Below are 22563 nucleotides of genomic sequence, written 5' to 3' on the forward strand. Positions count from 1 at the left end.
AAGGTGTGGTGCCCAGAACTACTCACAGTACTCCAAGTGGGGTCTTTTTTAAAATGTATTTACGGGATGTGGGCACCTCTGGTTAGGCCAGCATTTATTGCCCATCCCCGGTTGCCCTTCAGAAGATGGTGGAAAGCTGCCTTCTTGAACCGCCGCAGTCCTGAGGTGTAGGTACACCGACACCAGGTATCTGCTGCTCTTGCCCTTCTAGATGGTAGTGGTTGGGGGTTTGAAAGGTGCTGCCTCAGGAACCGTGGCGACTTACTGTAGTGCAACTGTAGAAGGTACACACAGCTGCCACTGTTCATCAGTGGTGGAGGGATTGAATGTTTGTGGAAGGGGTAGCAATCAAGCAGAGTGCTTTGTCCTGGATGGTGCTGCACTCATCCAAGCAAGTGGATAGTATTCCATTATACCCGTGATTTGTGCATAGAGATGGTGGACAGGCTTTTGGGGGGGGGGGGGGGGGGGGGGGTGAGTTACTCGCCATAAAATTCCTAGCCTTTGACCTGCTCTGGTAGCCACAGTATTAATATGGCTGGTCCTGTTCAGTTTCTGATCAATGGCAACCCCCAGGATGTTGATTGTGGGGGATTCAGTGATGGTAATGCCATTGAGTGTCAAGGGGCGATGATTAGATATTCTCTTGTAGAATTTCTAGGCTTTATTCTTGATAGGGAATTGTTCTTTTTTGAAATACTAGACTTTAAAAATAAAGGATTTCCTAGACCTCCAAGCATTCCCCCTAGCTACAGCAATGATGAGACCCAGAGACACTTACAAGGAGATCCTTCAATGTAAACTATCGATTGTCATTTATTTCATAAAACTAACAAACACAGATCTCAGAAGATGAGCAATATAATGGGGTCTGTGTTTAATTAAACATTAGTAACTTGAGTAAGAATTACTCTCACTATTTATCTTCAGGTGGTTCAGGACTGGCTGTCAATGTAGCTTAAACAATAGCTGCAATTATTAATTTCAAATTAATTAAAACTTTCCCCCCCCTTTTTTTAAAAGTTAGAGTACCCAATTCTTTTTTTTCAAATTAAGGGGCAATTTAGCGTGGCCAAGTTACCTAACCTGCATATCTTTGGGTTGTGGGGATGAAACCCACGCAGTGATGGGGAGAATGTGCAAACTCCACACGGACAGTGACCCAGGGTTGGGATTCGAACCTGGGTCCTTAGCGCCGCAGTCCCAGTGCTAGCCACTGCACCGCATGCCACCCTCAAATTAATTAAAACTTAGGGTTCGATCCTGTTTCTGTTAATGACTGGGCCTTGTATACATATTTTTATACCAGAATGTAAGTTTGATTCACAAGATATTCAACTAATAATGGTATTATTTATTTAGTTAGTTTTATTTATTTATTTTTACATCCCATCTCTTCCAGTAACTTTGATCCTTCCTCCTTATGTTTCTGGCTCTGAATGCTATCCGTACTACGTTCAGCTTGCTTCTACACTCTACATTTTTGATTCTACGGTCCCTCTGATGGATCTTATGTGGCAGCTCAGATCTCTTAAAGCCGAGTATAATGTATTTGCTGCTCATAACACAATCTCCTCTACATTGGGTAGATCAAAGGCAGTCCAAAAGCATGATTCCGAATTTCTAGTGTCTGTCATTTTAATTCATCATTTTAATTGACCTTGGTCTCCGACACGATTGCAATGAAGAACAACTTAATTTTGAGGAACAGGTGGCAGGATGGCACAGTGGTTAGCACTGCTGCCTACAGCACGGAGGACCCGGGTTCAAATCCCTGCCCTGGGTCACTGTCCGTGTGTAGTTTTCACATTCTCCCAGTGTCTGTGTGGGTTTCACCCCCACAACCCAAAGATGTGCAGGGTAGATGGATTGGTCACGCTAAATTGTTCCTTAATTGGATAAAAATAATTGGAGACTCTAAATTTATTTTTAAAATTTTTTTTAGGCACTTTACAGTCTTCCATGCTCAACATGGGAGTTCAACAATTTCAGATCATAAACATTGCCCTATTCTTATTATAGTACTTGTTGGTTATAATATTGACATTGTTCTGTCAATCAGCTTGAGGCGGGCTTTCCACCTCCATCGGAGATGCCCCGCCTTCAAGAGTTGGTACCCTGAGGTCCTCTAATGGACACAGAGGCACAGATGTTTCCCCAGCTCTCCAATGCAAGTGGCCAAATCTGCCCAATGAAATCTGTCAGCCTGGACGTTTGGTGCCTGCCTCCCAACATTGCAGGTAAATTCCCAGTGGCGCAGAAGCTCATTAATTGGCCATTTAAGGGCTTCAAATAGTCCATGGTTGAGAAGGTGAGTCTCCAGACTCCACTTAATCTGGTTGGGAGGGCAGTATGTTTTCAGGGTGTCCTCTTCTTCCAGATCCAGTTCCAGTAATAATAATAAAAATAATTGCTTATTGTCACAAGTAGGTTTCAATGAAGTTACTGTGAAAAACCCCTAGTCGCCACATTCCGGCGCCTGTTCAGGAGGCCGGTATGGGAATTGAACCCACGCTGCTGGCCTTGTTCTGCATTACAAGCCAGCTATTTAGCCCGCTGTGCTAAACCAGCCCTATAGTAGCCACCACTTCCATTGGAGTTACTGAGCTGCCGACCCTCCAATTGACCAGCAGCTCCTTGGGGAGTATACAGTGATGGAAGCTGCAGTGGCAATTAATTTGTTGCCTGATCCCCGTAAACTGCAGGAGAGCTATTTGCTTCTTTGAACTTTAATAACTTTAATGGCTGGGGAAATTTTTTTTAAAGGCAAAGGCCCTGGTGATTTACTGGAAATTAGTATTATGTGTTTTGAACTGTTTTTTATGAACCCGGTTGGGAATAAACTGAGAGGGAAAGCTGCGTAACTCGCAGTTTCCTTGCTTTGCCTCAAAACCAATTTGGTTATTAGTATCCAGCTAGCAATCCTCATCTCAGTGGAACATGTCTGTATTTGGAAACCTGTGAGACTGAGATGAGGGCAGAGCCCAAGGACTGAAACGGCTCTATTCTCCCCCATGCTGAAGCTCCATTGATGAGGACCACCAGACATCTACTGAGACTTGTGATCCATCTTTGCAAGAGGCACCAAATTAACAGCTTTGAAACCTTGCAAATTTTCATAAACTTTTTCTTTAACTGCTGGCCTCTGCAGAGACCTATCTGTTTGTCCTTTGTTTGTTTGTGTGTGCGCTAAGGTATAGGTAGCTACGCTTCCAGATTACAAATTATGTGTTAACCAGTTCATGCAAATTGTTTTAAAAAAGAGGTTTTGTTTTATAATAAATCGATCATTGAGTTTATTGAAAGAAGCCTGGAATATAGTTGCTTTTACCCTGGGTCAAACAATAGCGAAGGTAAACAATTGGCCATTTTGGCAAGTGAATTAAATGTTTACATGAAAAGTGTGATGCAAGTAGTTGGGCTAGATAAACTGCACCCACCTTCCATCTTGGCCATATCAATATTTTGACATAATGGAGTGCTTGAAATAGAAATCTCCTGCCTGCATTGTCACCACATACATTTGAAAACTGATTATTCAATATTCTGGTCTTCACAATCACATTTTATCAAAGTTGAACTTGAATAAAAGAAATCTCATTTAAATCCAGACTGCAGAAAGACCTGCATTTTATCAAAGGTAGGAAACTGTGAATCTAGGTAGTTAGGATTTATTTTATTTGTTCATGGGACCGGGGGGGTCGCAGGCTGGGCCAGCATTTATTGGCCATCCCTATTTGCCCTTAAGAGGGCAGTTAAGAGCCAGCCATGTTACTGTGGATCTGGTGTCACCTGTAGGCCAGACCAGGTCAGAATGGCAGATTTCCTTCTCTAAAGAATGTTAGTGAACCAGATGGGCTTTTACGACAATCCATAATGGTTTCATGGTCATCATTCGACTTTTAATTCCAGACTTTCATTGAATTCAAATTTTACCATCTGCAGTGACGGGATTTGAACCTGGGTCCCCAGAGCATTACTCTGGGTCTCCGGTTTACTAGTCCAGTGACAATACCACCATGCCACTGTCTCCCCCAAATGCTAGCGGATGATGTTATAAAATATTTTGTCTTGTTAAATCAATGACAAACCTACTCATTTAAAATCAAAGAAATAGTCTGCCTGCTCCACCTTTGAAATGGTTATGATCTCTGCACCAATTAAGTCATAAAGATCTAATGTGTGGAATGCAGGTTCATGCAGTGTTAACATAATCTCTATACACCTCTGCAGCCAAATTTGAAATCCAATCCAGATGAATAACATTTTAAAGTATTTTCCATCTGGCTATAATGATGGCAGACAGTGAGACTGGGCAGTTTCAATGCAGTCTCAAGTCATCAGGAATGTGCAGCATACAACTCCTCAGAAATCAACACCAATTGGCAAGATCACTGAGCGGTCATAGATTGCCTTTGCCTAAATCGCACTCTGATAGTTATCTAGAAATTGCATTTTAAAAAAAAATATTTGTAATTAAAGTGCCCAATTCTCTTTTTTTCCAATTAAGGGGCAACTTAGCGTGGCCAATCCACCTACCCTGCACGCAGACACGGGGAGAATGTGCAAACTCCACATGGACAGTGACCTGGGGCCGGGATCAAACCTGGGCCCTCGGCTCGGCACCGTGAGGCAGCAGTGCTAACCACTGCACCACCGTGCTGCTCCTAGAAATTGCATTTAATCAGTCGGAGAACATTGCCCTGTGATCCTTCTTCTCTTGCTGGAAGACATCTGACCTAAAATTTGATACATGCCCTGCGTCAACATGCCCTGCGTCAATGCAGAAGATACAACAAATTAATTTCTGTATGTGATGAGTTACAGGCAGAAAATCCATTTATATGCTGTAGATGAAATATAGGGAAACCCCAATTTAAGCATAATATTTTACAAGAAAGTAATTCTGTCGTGATCAGGATCTAACCGAATTTTAAGCAGTTCCTACCTTTCACATATTTGGTAATACAGGTCATCTTGAATGCCATCTTGTAATGGGACATTCACAGTGTAACACCGTCCTTTCCCCATTCCAATATCCGTCACGTCACCTGTCCCTTGGGAAATAACCACAAGAAATCATAAAAAAGAAAACTCCAAATCAATACTGCAATCCAGTAGGAGGACTGAAGTGACAGTAGACCTACCTGGAAAGAATCCAGGTGAATACTTGTGAAAAGATACAGTCATTACTTTTGATGTAAAGCTGAATGCATCTTCTACACCTGGAGACAATAAAAAAATAAGACAAACACCACTGATTAGACCAATAAAGTCAATATGTCCCTTCGACTGTAAGAAAAGGCTGCTCAATTTTGGAAATGCAGACTAACCTTTTCTCAAAAATGACTGCTAACATAATGTCCTTCTAATGTGTAACACTAACGAGTTGTAGGCCTATGGATTCTTTCCACCTTTTGTTCAAAGTAACATACACATCGCAGCCAAATGAAAATATGCTGAGGGAGGCCAGATCTTTCTCTGACAGAGGAGAAGAAAAATCAGCACAATAGTAACTTCAGGGCATTGCCCAGCACCTCCAAGAAAGTATTATTATACTGGTATTCCTGAAGATGTGAGAAAAAGTCACTGACTCACTAACATGATCAAGAACTTGTGCTATGTAGCAAGATACAGTCATGCTTTTGAATCTAAAACTAAGTCGATTTCGGCGGGAGAACAGCTGGTGAGTCAGTTTCAGCGGGAGCATTGCTGAAGGAGGTTGCTGGGAGGTAAGTCAACCTTTAAAAGCACTTGTCTTTGCAGGGGCAGGCCAGTCGATTTCGGCGGGAGAACAGCTGGTGAGTCAGTTTCAGCGGGAGCATTGCGGAAGGAGGTTGCTGGGAGGTAAGTCAACCTTTAAAAGCACTTGTCTTTGCAGGGGCAGGCCAGTCGATTTCGGCGGGAGAATCAGCTGGTGAGTCAGTTTCAGCGGGAGCATTGTGGAAGGAGGTTGCTGGGAGGTAAGTCAACCTTTAAAAGCACTTGTCTTTGCAGGGGCAGGCCAGTCGATTTCGGCGTGAGAACAGCTGGTGAGTCAGTTTCAGCGGGAGCATTGCGGAAGTGGCTGTTGGGAGGTAAGTCAACCTTTAAAAAGCACTTGTCTTTGCAGGGGCAGGCCAGTCGATTTCGGCAGGAGTGGAGCTGGCTGGTTAGTCAATTTCAGCAGGAGCTGAGAATTTTTTTTTTTTTTTTTAAATTTAAAATAGTTTTTTAGGCGGGAACAGGAAGTCCACCCGCGGACGTCTGGGAAGACCCTCACCAATAAATTCTGGTGGAGAGGAAACCCGAGACACTACACGTGTAGTGTCTCCCACCCGCCCTCCTCCTCTAACCTAATAATAACACCCATTGGTGTGAGGTAAGTACCATATTTTATTATATTATTATTTTTTATAAAAATTTAATTTAGTTGTTAGCCAGATCTTGGTAGAAAGTTAGAGGAATGGCAGGGAAGGGAGTGCAATGTTCCTCCTGCAGGATGTTTGAGGTGAGGGATGCAGTTAGTGTCCCTGCTGATTTTACCTGCAGGAAGTGCTGCCATCTCCAGCTCCTCCAAGACCGAGTTAGGGAACTGGAGCTGGAGTTGGAAGAACTTCGGATCATTCGGGAGGCAGAAGGGGTCATAGATAGCAGCTTCAGGGAATTAGTTACACCAAAGATTGGAGATAGGTGGGTAACTGTAAGAGGGACTGGGAAGAAGCAGTCAGTGCAGGGATCCCCTGCGGTCGTTCCCCTGAGAAACAAGTATACCGCTTTGGATACTTGTGGGGGGGGGGACTTACCAGGGGTAAGCCATGGGGTACGGGCCTCTTGCACGGAGTCTGTCCCTGTTGCTCAGAAGGGAAGGGGGGAGAGGAGCAGAGCATTAGTAATTGGGGACTCGATAGTCAGGGGCACAGATAGGAGATTTTGTGGGAGCGTGAGAGACTCACGCTTGGTATGTTGCCTCCCAGGTGCAAGGGTACGTGATGTCTCGGATCGTGTTTTCCGGGTCCTTAGGGGGGAGGGGGAGCAGCCCCAAGTCGTGGTCCACATTGGCACTAACGACATAGGTAGGAAAGGGGACAAGGATGTCAGGCAGGCTTTCAGGGAGCTAGGATGGAAGCTCAGAACTAGAACAAACAGAGTTGTTATCTCTGGGTTGTTGCCCGTGCCACGTGATAGTGAGATGAGGAATAGGGAGAGAGAGCATTTAAACACGTGGCTACAGGGATGGTGCAGGCGGGAGGGATTCAGATTTTTGGATAACTGGGGCTCTTTCTGGGGAAGGTGGGACCTCTACAGACAGGATGGTCTACATCTGAACCTGAGGGGCACAAATATCCTGGGGGGGGAGATTTGTTAGTGCTCTTTGGGGGGGTTTAAACTAATGCAGCAGGGGCATGGGAACCTGGATTGTAGTTTTAGGGTAAGGGAGAATGAGAGTATAGAGGTCAGGAGCACAGATTTGACGTCGCAGGAGGGGGCCAGTGTTCAGGTAGGTGGTTTGAAGTGTGTCTACTTCAATGCCAGGAGTATACGAAACAAGGTAGGGGAACTGGCAGCATGGGTTGGTACCTGGGACTTCGATGTTGTGGCCATTCCGGAGACATGGATAGAGCAGGGACAGGAATGGATGTTGCAGGTTCCGGGGTTTAGGTGTTTTAGTAAGCTCAGAGAAGGAGGCAAAAGAGGGGGAGGTGTGGCGCGGCTAGTCAAGAGCAGTATTACGGTGGCGGAGAGGATGCTAGATGGGGACTCTTCTTCCGAGGTAGTATGGGCTGAAGTTAGAAACAGGAAAGGAGAGGTCATCCTGTTGGGAGTTTTTTATAGGCCTCCTAATAGTTCTAGGGATGTAGAGGAAAGGATGGCGAAGATGATTCTGGATATGAGCGAAAGTAACAGGGTAGTTATTATGGGAGACTTTAACTTTCCAAATACTGACTGGAAAAGATGTAGTTCGAGTACAATAGATGGGTCGTTTTTTGTACAGTGTGTGCAGGAGGGTTTCCTGAAACAATATGTTGACAGGCCAACAAGAGGCGAGGCCACGTTGGATTTGGTTTTGGGTAATGAACCAGGCCAGGTGTTGGATTTGGAGGTAGGAGAGCACTTTGGGGACAGTGACCACAATTCGGTGACGTTTACGTTAATGATGGAAAGGGATAAGTATACACCGCAGGGCAAGAGTTATAGCTGGGGGAAGGGCAATTATGATGCCATTAGACGTGACTTGGGGGGGATAAGGTGGAGAAGTAGGCTGCAAGTGTTGGGCACACTGGATAAGTGGGGCTTGTTCAAGGATCAGCTACTGCGTGTTCTTGATAAGTATGTACCGGTCAGACAGGGAGGAAGGCGTCGAGCGAGGGAACCGTGGTTTACCAAGGAAGTGGAATCTCTTGTTAAGAGGAAGAAGGAGGCCTATGTGAAGATGAAGTGTGAAGTTTCGGTTGGGGCGATGGATAGTTACAAGGTAGCGAGGAAGGATCTAAAGAGAGAGCTAAGACGAGCAAGGAGGGGACATGAGAAGTATTTGGCAGGAAGGATCAAGGAAAACCCAAAAGCTTTCTATAGGTATGTCAGGAATAAGCGAATGACTAGGGAAAGAGTAGGACCAGTCAAGGACAGGGATGGGAAATTGTGTGTGGAGTCTGAAGAGATAGGCGAGATACTAAATGAATATTTTTCGTCAGTATTCACTCAGGAAAAAGATAATGTTGTGGAGGAGAATGCTGAGCCCCAGGCTAATAGAATAGATGGCATTGAGGTACGTAGGGAAGAGATGTTGGCAACTCTGGACAGGCTGAAAATAGATAAGTCCTCGGGACCTGATGGGATTTATCCTAGGATTCTCTGGGAGGCCAGGGAAGAGATTGCTGGACCTTTGGCTTTGATTTTTATGTCATCATTGGCTACAGGAATAGTGCCAGAGGACTGGAGGACAGCAAATGTGGTCCCTTTGTTCAAAAAGGGGAGCAGAGACAACCCCGGCAACTATAGACCGGTGAGCCTCACGTCTGTAGTGGGTAAAGTCTTGGAGGGGATTATAAGAGACAAGATTTATAATCATTTAGATCGGAATAATATGATCAGGGATAGTCAGCATGGCTTTGTGAAGGGTAGGTCATGCCTCACAAACCTTATTGAGTTCTTTGAGAAGGTGACTGAACAGGTAGACGAGGGTAGAGCAGTTGATGTGGTGTATATGGATTTCAGCAAAGCGTTTGATAAGGTTCCCCACGGTAGGCTATTGCAAAAAATACGGAGGCTGGGGATTGAGGGTGATTTAGAGATGTGGATCAGAAATTGGCTAGCTGAAAGAAGACAGAGGGTGGTGGTTGATGGGAAATATTCAGAATGGAGTACAGTCATAAGTGGAGTACCACAAGGATCTGTTCTGGGGCCGTTGCTGTTTGTCATTTTTATCAATGACCTAGAGGAAGGCGCAGAAGGGTGGGTGAGTAAATTTGCAGACGATACTAAAGTCAGTGGTGTTGTCGATAGTGTGGAAGGATGTAGCAGGTTACAGAGGGATATAGATAAGCTGCAGAGCTGGGCTGAGAGGTGGCAAATGGAGTTTAATGTAGAGAAGTGTGAGGTGATTCACTTTGGAAGGAATAACAGGAATGCGGAATATTTGGCTAATGGTAAAGTTCTTGAAAGTGTGGATGAGCAGAGGGATCTAGGTGTCCATGTACATAGATCCCTGAAAGTTGCCACCCAGGTTGATAGGGTTGTGAAGAAGGCCTATGGAGTGTTGGCCTTTATTGGTAGAGGGATTGAGTTCCGGTGTCGGGAGGTCATGTTGCAGCTGTACAGAACTCTGGTACGGCCGCATTTGGAGTATTGCGTACAGTTCTGGTCAGCGCATTATAGGAAGGACGTGGAGGCTTTGGAGCGGGTGCAGAGGAGATTTACCAGGATGTTGCCTGGTATGGAGGGAAAATCTTATGAGGAAAGGCTGATGGACTTGAGGTTGTTTTCGTTGGAGAGAAGAAGGTTAAGGGGAGACTTAATAGAGGCATACAAAATGATCAGGGGGTTGGATAGGGTGGACAGTGAGAGCCTTCTCCCGCGGATGGATATGGCTGGCACGAGGGGACATAACTTTAAACTGAGGGGTAATAGATATAGGACAGAGGTCAGAGGTAGGTTCTTTACGCAAAGAGTAGTGAGGCCGTGGAATGCCCTACCTGCTACAGTAGTGAACTCGCCAACATTGAGGGCATTTAAAAGTTTATTGGATAAACATATGGATGATAATGGCATAGTGTAGGTTAGATGGCTTTTGTTTCGGTGCAACATCGTGGGCCGAAGGGCCTGTACTGCGCTGTATTGTTCTATGTTCTGTGTTCTATGAATGCATCTTCTACACCTGGAGACAATGAAAAATAAGACAAAGTAACCACTGGCTGGCACAGTGGCAAGTACTGCTGCCTCACAGCCCCAGTGCTAATCACTTTGACTCTGGTCTTGGGTGACTGTCTGTTTGGCATTTGCAAATTCTCTCCGCATCTACGTGGGTTTCCTCCCACAGTCCAAAGATGTTTAGGTTCAGTGATTGACCATGTTAAATTGTCCCTTAATGTCCAAAGATATGCAGGTTCGGTGAACTGGCCATGATCAATGCATGGGTTAGGGGGATAAGGCATGGGCATGGGCCTGGGTAGGTTGCTGTTTCAGAGGTTCAATGCAGACATGATGGGCTGAATTTTTTTTTTAATAAATATTTTATTGAAAATTTTTGGTCAACCAACACAGTACATTGTGCATTCTTTACACAATATTATAACAACACAAATAACAATGACCTATTTTATAAACAAAAAATGAATAAATAATAAATAACAAAAATGAAAACTAACCCTAATTGGCAACTGCCTTATCACAAGTAACACTCTCCAAAAATATAATTTAACAGTCCAATATATAATTATCTGTCGCAACGACCTATACATATTATACAGTATATATTAACAACCCTGAGAGTCCTTCTGGTCCCCCCCCCCCCCCCCCCCCCCCCTGCCGATCCTGGGCTGCTGCTGCTGCCTTCTTTTTTCCATTCCATCTATCTTTCTGCGAGGTATTCGACGAACGGTTGCCACCGCCTGGTGAACCCTTGAGCCGACCCCCTTAGAACGAACTTAATCCGCTCTAGCTTTATAAACCCTGCCATGTCATTTATCCAGGTCTCCACCCCCGGGGGCTTGGCTTCTTTCCACATTAACAATATCCTGCGCCGGGCTACTAGGGACGCAAAGGCCAAAACATCGGCCTCTCTCGCCTCCTGCACTCCCGGCTCTTGTGCAACCCCAAATATAGCCAACCCCCAGCTTGGTTCGACCCGGACCCCCACTACTTTTGAAAGCACCTTTGTCACCCCCATCCAAAACCCCTGTAGTGCCGGGCATGACCAAAACATATGGGTATGATTCGCTGGACTTCTCGAGCACCTTGCAACCTATCCTCCACCCCAAAAAATTTACTGAGCCGTGCTCCAGTCATATGCGCCCTGTGTAATACCTTAAACTGAATCAGGCTTAGCCTGGCACACGAGGACGACGAGTTTACCCTGCTTAGGGCATCTGCCCACAGCCCCTCCTCGATCTCCTCCCCCAGCTCTTCTTCCCATTTCCCTTTTAGTTCATCTACCATAGTCTCCCCCTCGTCCCTCATTTCCCTATATATATCTGACACCTTACCATCCCCCACCCATGTCTTTGAGATCACTCTGTCCTGCACCTCTTGTGTCGAGAGCTGCGGGAATTCCCTCACCTGTTGCCTCGCAAAAGCCCTCAGTTGCATATACCTGAATGCATTCCCTTGGGGCAACCCATATTTCTCGGTCAGCGCTCCCAGACTCGCGAACTTCCCATCCACAAACAGATCTTTCAGTTGCGTTATTCCTGCTCTTTGCCACATTCCATATCCCCCATCCATTCCCCCCGGGGCAAACCTATGGTTGTTTCTTATCGGGGACCCCCCCCCCCCAAGGCTCCAGTCTTTCCCCTATGCCGTCTCCACTGTCCCCAAATCTTCAGTGTAGCCACCACCACCGGGCTTGTGGTGTAGTTCCTCGGTGAGAACGGTAATGGGGCTGTCACCATAGCCTGTAGGCTAGTCCCCCTACAGGACGCCCTCTCTAATCTCTTCCATGCCGCTCCCTCCTCCTCTCCCATCCACTTACTCACCATTGAAATATTAGCGGCCCAATAATACTCACTTAGGCTCGGTAGTGCCAGCCCCCCCCTATCCCTGCTACGCTGCAAGAATCCCTTCCTCACTCTCGGGGTCTTCCCGGCCCACACAAAACCCATGATGCTCTTTTCAATCCTTTTAAAAAAAGCCTTTGTGATCACCACCGGGAGGCAGTGAAACACAAAGAGGAATCTCGGGAGGACCACCACCTTAACCGCCTGCACCCTCCCTGCCAGTGACAGGGATACCATATCCCATCTCTTGAAATCCTCCTCCATTTGTTCCACCACCCGCGTTAAATTTAACTTATGTAATGTGCCCCAATTCCTGGCTATCTGGATCCCCAGGTAACGAAAGTCCCTTGTTACCTTCCTCAACGGTAGGTCCTCTATTTCTCTACTCTGCTCCCCTGGATGCACCACAAACAACTCACTTTTCCCCATGTTCAATTTATACCCTGAAAAATCCCCAAACTCCCCAAGTATCCGCATTATTTCTGGCATCCCCTCCGCCGGGTCTGCCACGTATAGTAGCAAATCGTCCGCATACAAAGATACCCGGTGTTCTTCTCCTCCTCGAAGTACTCCCCTCCACTTCTTGGAACCCCTCAACGCTATCGCCAGGGGCTCAATCGCCAGTGCAAACAATAATGGGGACAGAGGGCATCCCTGCCTTGTCCCTCTATGGAGCCGAAAATATGCAGATCCCCGTCCATTCGTGACCACGCTCGCCATCGGGGCCCTATACAACAGCTGCACCCATCTAACATACCCCTCTCCAAAACCAAATCTCCTCAACACCTCCCACAAATAATCCCACTCCACTCTATCAAATGCTTTCTCGGCATCCATCGCCACTACTATCTCCGTTTCCCCCTCTGGTGGGGCCATCATCATTACCCCTAACAGCCTCCGTATATTCGTGTTCAGCTGTCTCCCCTTCACAAACCCAGTTTGGTCCTCGTGGACCACCCCCGGGACACATTCCTCTATTCTCATTGCCATTACCTTGGCCAGGATCTTGGCATCTACATTTAGGAGGGAAATAGGTCTATAGGACCCGCATTGTAGCGGGTCCTTTTCCTTCTTTAAGAGAAGCGATATCGTTGCTTCAGACATAGTCGGGGGCAGTTGTCCCCTTTCCTTTGCCTCATTAAAGGTCCTCGTCAATACCGGGGCGAGCAAGTCCACATATTTTCTATAGAATTCGACTGGGAATCCATCCGGTCCCGGGGCCTTTCCCGCCTGCATGCTCCTAATTCCTTTCACCACTTCTTCTACCTCGATCTGTGCTCCCAGTCCCACCCTTTCCTGCTCTTCCACCTTGGGAAATTCCAGCCGATCCAAGAAGCCCATCATTCTCTCCCTCCCATCCGGGGGTTGAGCTTCATATAATTTTTTATAAAATGTCTTGAACACTCCATTCACTCTCTCCGCTCCCCGCTCCATCTCTCCTTCCTCATCCCTCACTCCCCCTATTTCCCTCGCTGCTCCCCTTTTCCTCAATTGGTGTGCCAGCAACCTGCTCGCCTTCTCCCCATATTCGTACTGTACACCCTGTGCCTTCCTCCATTGTGCCTCTGCAGTGCCCGTAGTCAGCAAGTCAAATTCTACATGTAGCCTTTGCCTTTCCCTGTACAGTCCCTCCTCCGGTGCTTCCGCATATTGTCTGTCCACCCTCAAAAGTTCTTGCAGCAACCGCTCCCGTTCCTTACTCTCCTGCTTCCCTTTATGTGCCCTTATTGATATCAGCTCCCCTCTAACAACCGCCTTCAGCGCCTCCCAGACCACTCCCACCTGGACCTCCCCATTATCATTGAGTTCCAAGTACTTTTCAATGCACCCCCTCACCCTTAGACACACCCCCTCATCTGCCATTAGTCCCATGTCCATTCTCCAGGGTGGGCGCCCTCCTGTTTCCTCCCCTATCTCCAAGTCCACCCAGTGTGGAGCGTGATCCGAAATGGCTATAGCCGTATACTCCGTTCCCCTCACCTTCGGGATCAACGCCCTTCCCAGCACAAAAAAGTCTATTTTCGAGTAGACTTTATGGACATAGGAGAAAAACGAGAACTCCTTACTCCTAGGTCTGCTAAATCTCCACGGGTCTACACCTCCCATCTGCTCCATAAAATCTTTAAGTACCTTGGCTGCTGCCGGCCTCCTTCTAGTCCTGGACTTCGACCTATCCAGCCCTGGTTCCAACACCGTATTAAAATCTCCCCCCATTATCAGCTTTCCCATCTCTAGGTCCGGAATGCGTCCTAGCATCCGCCTCATAAAATTGGCATCATCCCAGTTCGGGGCATATACGTTTACCAAAACCACCGTCTCCCCCTGTAGTTTGCCACTCACCATCACGTATCTGCCCCCGTTATCCGCCACTATAGTCTTTGCCTCGAACATTACCCGCTTCCCCACTAATATAGCCAACCCCCTGTTTTTCGCATCTAGCCCCGAATGGAACACCTGCCCCACCCATCCTTTGCGTAGACTAACCTGGTCTATCAGTTTCAGGTGCGTTTCCTGTAACATGCACACCTTAAGAAACTTAAGGCAGATGTGGTTGAGTACCCGTGCCCTCTTTATCGGCCCGTTCAGCCCTCTCACGTTCCACGTGATCAGCCGGGTTGGGGGGCTTCCTACCCCTCCCTGTTGTCGATTAGCCATCCCCTTTTTCCAGCTCCTCACCCGGTTACCACGCAGCTGTATCTCCCCCAGGCAGTGCCCCCCCGCCCATCCCCTCTCCTCAGCAGCAGCAACCCAGTAATTCCCCCCTCCCACCCCCCCCCGCTAGCGTAATTACTCCCCCCATGTTGCTCCCAGAAGTCAGCAAACTCTGGCCGACCTCGGCTTCCCCCCATGACCTCGGCTTGCACCGTGCGACGCCCCCTCCTTCCTGCTTCTCTATTCCCGCCATGATTATCATAGCGCTGGAACCAAGCCCGCGCTTCTCCCTTGGCCCCGCCCCCAATGGCCAACGCCCCATCTCCTCCACCTCCCCTCCTCCCCCCATCACCACCTGTGGAAGAGAGAAAAGTTACCACATCGCAGGATTAGTACATAAAACTCCTCTTTCCCCCTTTTTTAACCCCCCTCTTCGCCCCCCACAATCGCCACACCATTTTGTTCAAACGTTCTTTTTAATAACCCGCTCATTCCAGTTTTCCTTCCACAATAAAAGTCCACGCTTCACCCGCCGTCTCAAAGTAGTGGTGCCTCCCTCGATATGTGACCCACAGTCTTGCCGGTTGCAGCATTCCAAATTTTATCTTCTTTTTATGAAGCACCGCCTTGGCCCGATTAAAGCTCGCCCTCCTTCTCGCCACCTCCGCACTCCAGTCTTGATAAACGCGGATCACCGCGTTCTCCCATTTACTGCTCCGAGTTTTCTTTGCCCATCTAAGGACCATTTCTCTATCCTTAAAACGGAGGAATCTCACCACTATGGCTCTGGGAATTTCTCCTGCTCTCGGTCCTCGCGCCATCACTCGGTATGCTCCCTCCACCTCCAACGGACCCGCCGGGGCCTCCGCTCCCATTAACGAGTGCAGCATCGTGCTCACATATGCCCCGACGTCCGCTCCCTCCGCACCTTCAGGAAGACCAAGAATCCTCAGGTTGTTCCTCCTTGCGTTGTTCTCCAGTGCCTCCAACCTTTCCACACATCGTTTCTGATATGCCTCATGCGTCTCCGTCTTCACCACCAGGCCCTGTATGTCGTCCTCATTCTCGGCTGCCTTTGCCTTCACGACCCGAAGCTCCCGCTCCTGGGTCTTTTGTTCCTCCTTTAGCCCTTCGATCGCCTGTAGTAACGGGGCCAACAGCTCTTTCTTCATTTCCTTTTTGAGCTCTTCCACACAGCATTTCAAGAACTCTTGTTGTTCAGGGCCCCATGTTAAACTGCCACCTTCCGACGCCATCTTGGTTTTTGCTTGTCTTCCTTGCCGCTGTTCTAAAGGATCCACTGCAATCCGGCCACTTTCTCCTCCTTTATTCATCCGTATCCAGGGGGGATTCCCTTCTGGTTTACCGCACAGTGTTTTTAGCCGTCAAAATTGCCGTTGGGGCTCCTATCAAGAGCCCAAAAGTCCGTTTCACCGGGAGCTGCCGAAACGTACGACTCAGCTGGTCATCGCCGCACCCGGAAGTCCATGATGGGCTGAATGACCTCCTTCTGCACTGTCGGGATTGTATGGAAGACCAAGGGAAATAAGGCGATTCTTCAAGATTGAAAGAGGGAGCTAAACCAACAAAACCAAATATAATAGGGCGGCACCGTGATGAGCACTGATACCTACTGCGCTGAGGACCTGGGTTCGATCCTGGCCCCTGAAGGACGTAATCACATTAAATTCAGAGAAATGGAGAACTTTTAAATGTCATATTGTGCCCCGACAGTTCCTGTTTTTACACCGGTACATTTTCTAATAATGCTTCAAGACTTAAATCACGATACAGCATGTAGGGCAAGTGCTATTAACTTAAGCCAGTGTCTAGAGCATTAATGGATTGTGACAGGTCTTGTAAAATTCACAAAGTTACTTTTAAACAACAGTTTAAAGAGCAATTCAATGTTTGTTTTGCTGAGAGTAACAACTGAGGCTATCAGCACTCACCATTATTATGGAGCAGTAACCCAATGCATTCAACAGTTTTCTGGAGTTTGGGAGACTTTGGGCGGGATTCTCCGGTCACCGATGCCGAAATCGCTTTCGGCAATTGGCCGGTGAATCAAGGTTGGCGCCGAAATCGGGGTGGCGCCGTTTTCACAATGCTTCGCCCCCTCCAAAGCAGTGTATAGACGGCCCCAGATGCTCTGCCCACGAACGGCCGATTTCCCGACAGCATGGGTCTCTCATGCTATTATTTGTCGGAATCTCAGTGTGGTGGCTGCGGACCGAGTCCAGCGACGTCACAGTCAGGGAGAAGCCGATCCGTGGGCAGGGGGGATTTGGCAGGGGCAGGGGAGCACTGCTGGGGGTGGTGGTCCGGGGGTCACAAGCCTGGCCCAAGGGGGGCACTAATTGGCAGGCTAAGCAGAACTGTACTGGTTCCATTCTTGAAAGGGCCGCTTTCTCTCCCCAAAAGTCTCTACACAACTAAGCAAGTAATCTGTTTGTTAACTTTATTTATAAGTGTATCGTTTGAACTGTATCGGGTTGCTTAATTAGAGTTAGTAGCAGGTATAGATAGTAAAGTTTTCCCTTGTGCTTAAGAACTGTTTAACTGATAATTATAACACTATTTTCTTTGATGTTAACGTGATTAATTCGGTGTTTCAATTAAAGTTTGCTTTAACATAAAATATGCCTATTGGTCAGATGTATCACTCCTGGGGTGAAGTTTCCTTTCCTCAGTTTTACAAATTAAAAAAATTTTGATTGGGGTTCTTGTCTGGTATCCTAACAAATATTGGGGTCTGGTCTGGGATCCTAATAACATGTGTGCTTCTACTTGGCTGAACTAATGTATTATTCGGGTTGCCTGAAGTCATTAGTCTAGGTTGCACATGCAAACCAATGAATAAATTAATTTTGCCAATCTACGTCTCTCCCTCCAAGCTTTAAATCATTCATATTTTAAGTTTTCTCCCTTCATCCTCATACTTTGTAATAATCACATTGCCACATTTGCCCATTTTTAACGTTTTTGACTTGGAGGAACTGGTTGGATTAATTTAGGTTAAAATGCTATTAAATTAAACTCACACACCGAGTTAAACCTAAATATATTGGGTTCTAGGAATGGATATTAGATTTAGGTGGATCACACCCAGAATAGTGCTCCTCATATATCACATCAGTTTGAGACATTTTATTTTAAGAGGTTTAAGATCCAATTTGCATTAAGAAAGAAACTCTGTGTGTGTGTGTTCCTTTCTCCCTGCATGTGCTGTCCATCTCTGCCCTCTCCGGCCTCTACCACACCACAATATCTCTCGGGTGCAAGCTATCAACAATGGCTTGGCGAACTGCCAATGAAATATAGACAAGATAATTTGTTGCTCTCAAAACTCTCATTTTATTCAGAATGGCAGTAATGTTAAGTAAAGTCTTTCCCTGTCCCTCAGCCAGCTATACTTTTCAAGTTTGTGGAACTAATGAAACGACAGCAGGTGTCTAACTAAAACATTATTGTCATATTTCTATCCTCTGTTAAATAACATTCAATATATAATCAATCACATTTATGAAACTTATTCGCTTGTATTGCAAAATTAGAAAAAAGTACTAAAAGCTAAAGAAAAATGTTCAATTAATATATGAGAGTGACACAGTAGACTGCATACACACATACCACATGCTCCAAGTTCACCTCAGTCACAGCTCTGAATAAAGATACTGGCTAGCAACTGTGGTTAAAAACTATGTGCCTACCTTTTTATTTAACTGCAGCCTGGATCCATTAGTGAGATGAGTAGGGAGGTCTAGTGACAAAGTGCAATTCCACCAAAGTGACCACCTTTGATGTCACGAGCTGGCGGCACACCCTTTTGAAGTCTGCCCTTTTCTGGGCTCAGTGACAATTAAGTGAATTAAATAATAGCTCAAATTTAAAAATTGCAGCGTCCCTCCCACCCGCCACTGCAGCAAACCACCAACCTCCCCTGCATTCCTGGATCTTCTCCGACACAGTTGGGACTGAAAAGCTGTGGTGGAGAGGAACCATGGGTGCAGTGGGTTGGGGACGTGGTGGAGTGGAGAGGAGCTGTGGGGGAGGGCGGGGTGGGGGGGGGGGGGGGTGGGGGAAGGATACAGGTGGTATCAGAAATGCTGGTATGTTTTGACAAAGTAAAGAGCTGAACTTCGGAGCAGGTTCTATGCCTGCTAGGAGCAGCCATATATACGTCAGTACAAATATTGAGCTAGGTTCATTGCAATCAATAGAAGTTCACACGCTGATTGGTCCCAGCAGGACCATCAGCATGGCTCTCTCAGAGCCTATACAGGTGCACCACAACTTCCAGATTCAAAACGTTAAGCGGCTGTGCTGGAAATACCATTGTGGCCCTCAACTGCAGTGAGCATCTCAATCACTTGCGGCTATTGGAATGATGAGATCTAGGTCAATAAGTCTAAGCCCAGCCATTTGGGAGCATTCAAGTTAAAAACTTTAGTGAAGGAGTTAAAAGACAATTCATTAGATAATGTAATCATATTATGACGTAAATAATACTTTAAATTTATTTTTTCTCCTTAATTGGAAATTTAAAAAAATATATTTTATTAATTTTTTTGTGTGATTTAAAAATAAATAAAATTTAGAGTACCCGATTCATTTTTTTTCCAATTAATGGTCAATTTAGCGTGGCCAATTGACCTGTCCTGCACACCTTTGGGTTGTGGGGGTGAGACCCCTTGCAGACACGGGGAGAATGTGCAAACTCCACGTGGACAGTGACCCGGGGCCGGGATTGAACCCGGGTTCTTGGCGCCGTGAGGCAGCAGTGCTAACCACTGCACCACCGTGCCACCCCAAAATATATTTTATTTAAACCCTGATTTTGGACATTAGAAATTTGTTACTGAGGAAATAATTTGCAGGTGAAAAATGATCTGAAAACAGTTTGTACATTTTATGGTAACCTGGTGATCAAATTATGCAATCAGAGTGACATACACGGAAACCCATTCCAAATGTAAATATAGAAAAATATAATGGTAAAATGTGAATGCAGAATGTGTGATAAAACAAAACAAGGGGAAGTCAAGCTATACAGACAGGAGGTTTTCTGTATAAGATCTAATAGATAATTACAGTTTAGAAGAATGAGAGGTAATCTTCTTGCGGCATATAAAATTCTGAGATGGGCCGATAGGGTAGGTACTAAGATGTGTTTGTCCTTGGGGAATCTAGAACTAGAGAGCGCAATTCCAAAATAAGGGGTCTTTCTTATTATGACGGAGATGAGGAGGAATTTCTTTTCAAAGGGTTGTTAATCTTTGAAAATCATTTCTCCAGAGAGCTGGGTTATTGAATATACTCAAGGCTGAGTTACATTTGACAGGGGAGTCAAGGGTTAATAGGATGTGGGGGGAGGGGTTCAGGCAGAAGTGGAATTGAAGACCACAATCAGATCAGCCATGATCTTATTGAATGGCAGACCAGCTTCAAAGGGTCAAATGGCATACCTCTGCTCCTATTCATATGATCGTACTATAAAGGTTTTTGGGAGATATATGTCGTGTGTCAGGTATCACACTTTGACACACTTACAAGTCAATCATTTCCTGCACTTTTTTTTGACTTTTAAATCACATCAATATCTGATTTAAAAAAACAATTAATGTCTAATTGACCCCAGGATGGCACATGAATAAAATTCAGCAGCTTTAGAGAACATACTGGATTACACACAGCTTCAGTTTTGAAGCAGACAAGTACAATGCATGTACAGTAATGCTCCTGTCCTTATAAAACAGAATATCCTTCAACCTACCATCTATAATGTTATTCCGTTCTAACTTTCGTTATGATATTGTAATTAACATCTACTGAAAAATTCAATCTTACCATCACCATGGTGAAGATCCAGGTCTATGTATAAAACTCGATCAAACTTCTTTCGCAGTTTTAAAATGCCAAGCACAGCATCATTCAGATAACAAAAACCAGATGCTTCATCTCTTTAGGAGAAAAAAAACCAGGTGGATAATTAGAACAAGATGGTTTTTCCTCTGGGTGGTAATAACCAACGTTAAAATAAAATGTATTCATGGGATGTTGGGGTCGCTGGCAGGGCTAGCATTTTTCACCCCATCCCCAATTGTCTTTGAGAAGATGCTAGTGATCCACTTTCTTGAGTTGCTGCAGTCTGTGTGGCGTTAGTATACCCATAATGCTGTTAGGTAGGGAGTTGCAGGATTTTGCAAGGTAATAAAGGAATGGTGTTTTACAAATAACTGCTACATAGTACTGAAATTGAATACTGCTGAAAAAGTGATGTGCTTTTGAAGCTTTTAATCTTGTTCTCATAGGACAGATGCAAGAATACCAAATTTCAAAGGGAATAACAATTTATACAACATGAGAAAAGGGTGGGGATTGATTTTGCTTAATTTAAAAGGCCACTTTGCCAGATATGTTCTTTCTGCTTGCATCCATTGGGCTCGCACTAAGCATGACTGCACAGTCCTGCTCAAAAGCAGTTACAAAAACGTTCAATCTTAGACTTGTGTAAGAGTAACAAGCTGTCTGGTGGTGTATATGATGGGATTTTACGTCATGGTTCACTGCTTCCACGTATGCATGGACTTCCAAAACATAAAAGTGATGTCCCTTTACGTCTTTTGATTGATCTGCACAACATGACTTGGCCAAATGGCTGACTTGGGGTGTTACAACTGGTTCTGGCGAGTTTTCCACATACATGGCGAAGGATTCATTTGCCTTCGTAAAGACCATACAAAACCTGCATATTGACAGCACTGCCATGCCTAAGTCTTTGTTCAGCATTATAAGCCTACTGATTAATGTGCCACTCAAGGAAGCCATAGACATTTGCAACACACTACAATATGATGGCATCTAGATGCAGTATTCAGTGAACATATGAACTTTAAAAAATATATATTTTATTGAAATTTTTTTCCCTGAGCAACATTTTTCCCGCTTACAAAACAAGCGAAACGATAACAGTAACAAAACAGAAATGTTTAAACTTGTTAACAATAATAATAATAATAATATACAAGTAACAAAACCTCGTACTCTATTGACCTCTACTCAACTGCCTCCCCCCCCCCCCCCCTGGGTTGCTGCTGCTGGTCATCCGTCTTCCCTCTAACGTTCCCCTAGGTAGTCGAGAAATGGCTGCCACCGCCTGGTGAACCCTTGAGCCGATCCTCTCAGGGCAAACTTTATCTGCTCCAGTTTAATAAACCCCGCCATATCGTTTACCCAGGCCTCCAGTCCGGGGGGTTTCGCCTCCTTCCACATGAGTAGGATCCTGCGCCGGGCTACGAGGGACGCAAAGGCCACATCAGCCTCTTTCGCCTCCTGCACTCCCGGCTCTTCCGCAACTCCAAATAGAGCTAACCCCCAGCCTGGTTTGACCCGGGCCTTCACCACCTGCGAAATCACTCCCGTCACTCCCTTCCAATACCCTTCCAGTGCCGGGCACGCCCAAAACATATGTGCGTGGTTTGCCGGGCTCCCGCCACACCTCCCACATTTGTCCTCCACTCCAAAGAACCTGCGCAATCTTGCCCCCGTTATGTGTGCTCTACGTAGCACCTTAAATTGAATCAGGCTAAGCCTGGCGCATGAGGAAGAGGAATTTACCCTGCTTAGGGCATCAGCCCACATACCCTCCTCTATCTCCTCCCCTAATTCTTCTTCCCACTTACTTTTTAGTTCGCCCACCGACTCCTCCCCCTCT

At 46.0% G+C, this 22563-nt stretch overlaps 1 protein-coding gene across 2 annotated transcripts in view; it reads right to left on the bottom strand.

Moving 5' to 3' along the window:
- hdac8 (histone deacetylase 8) overlaps positions 1–22563 on the bottom strand; it is a 103823-nt gene that overhangs the window by 45930 nt on the left and 35330 nt on the right. Inside the window, exons 5-7 of one of the 2 annotated variants that reach the window (XM_072505232.1) lie at positions 20697–20809; positions 5148–5225; positions 4949–5057 (exon numbers count right to left, since the gene is read on the bottom strand). In XM_072505232.1, the coding sequence (XP_072361333.1) occupies positions 4949–5057; positions 5148–5225; positions 20697–20809 (300 nt within the window). The remainder of the gene's footprint in view (positions 1–4948; positions 5058–5147; positions 5226–20696; positions 20810–22563) is intronic. The other variant, XM_072505233.1, reaches the window with a different exon arrangement.

The sequence above is a fragment of the Scyliorhinus torazame genome, chromosome 5 (genome assembly GCF_047496885.1).
Source record: "Scyliorhinus torazame isolate Kashiwa2021f chromosome 5, sScyTor2.1, whole genome shotgun sequence".
NCBI lineage: Eukaryota > Metazoa > Chordata > Chondrichthyes > Carcharhiniformes > Scyliorhinidae > Scyliorhinus > Scyliorhinus torazame.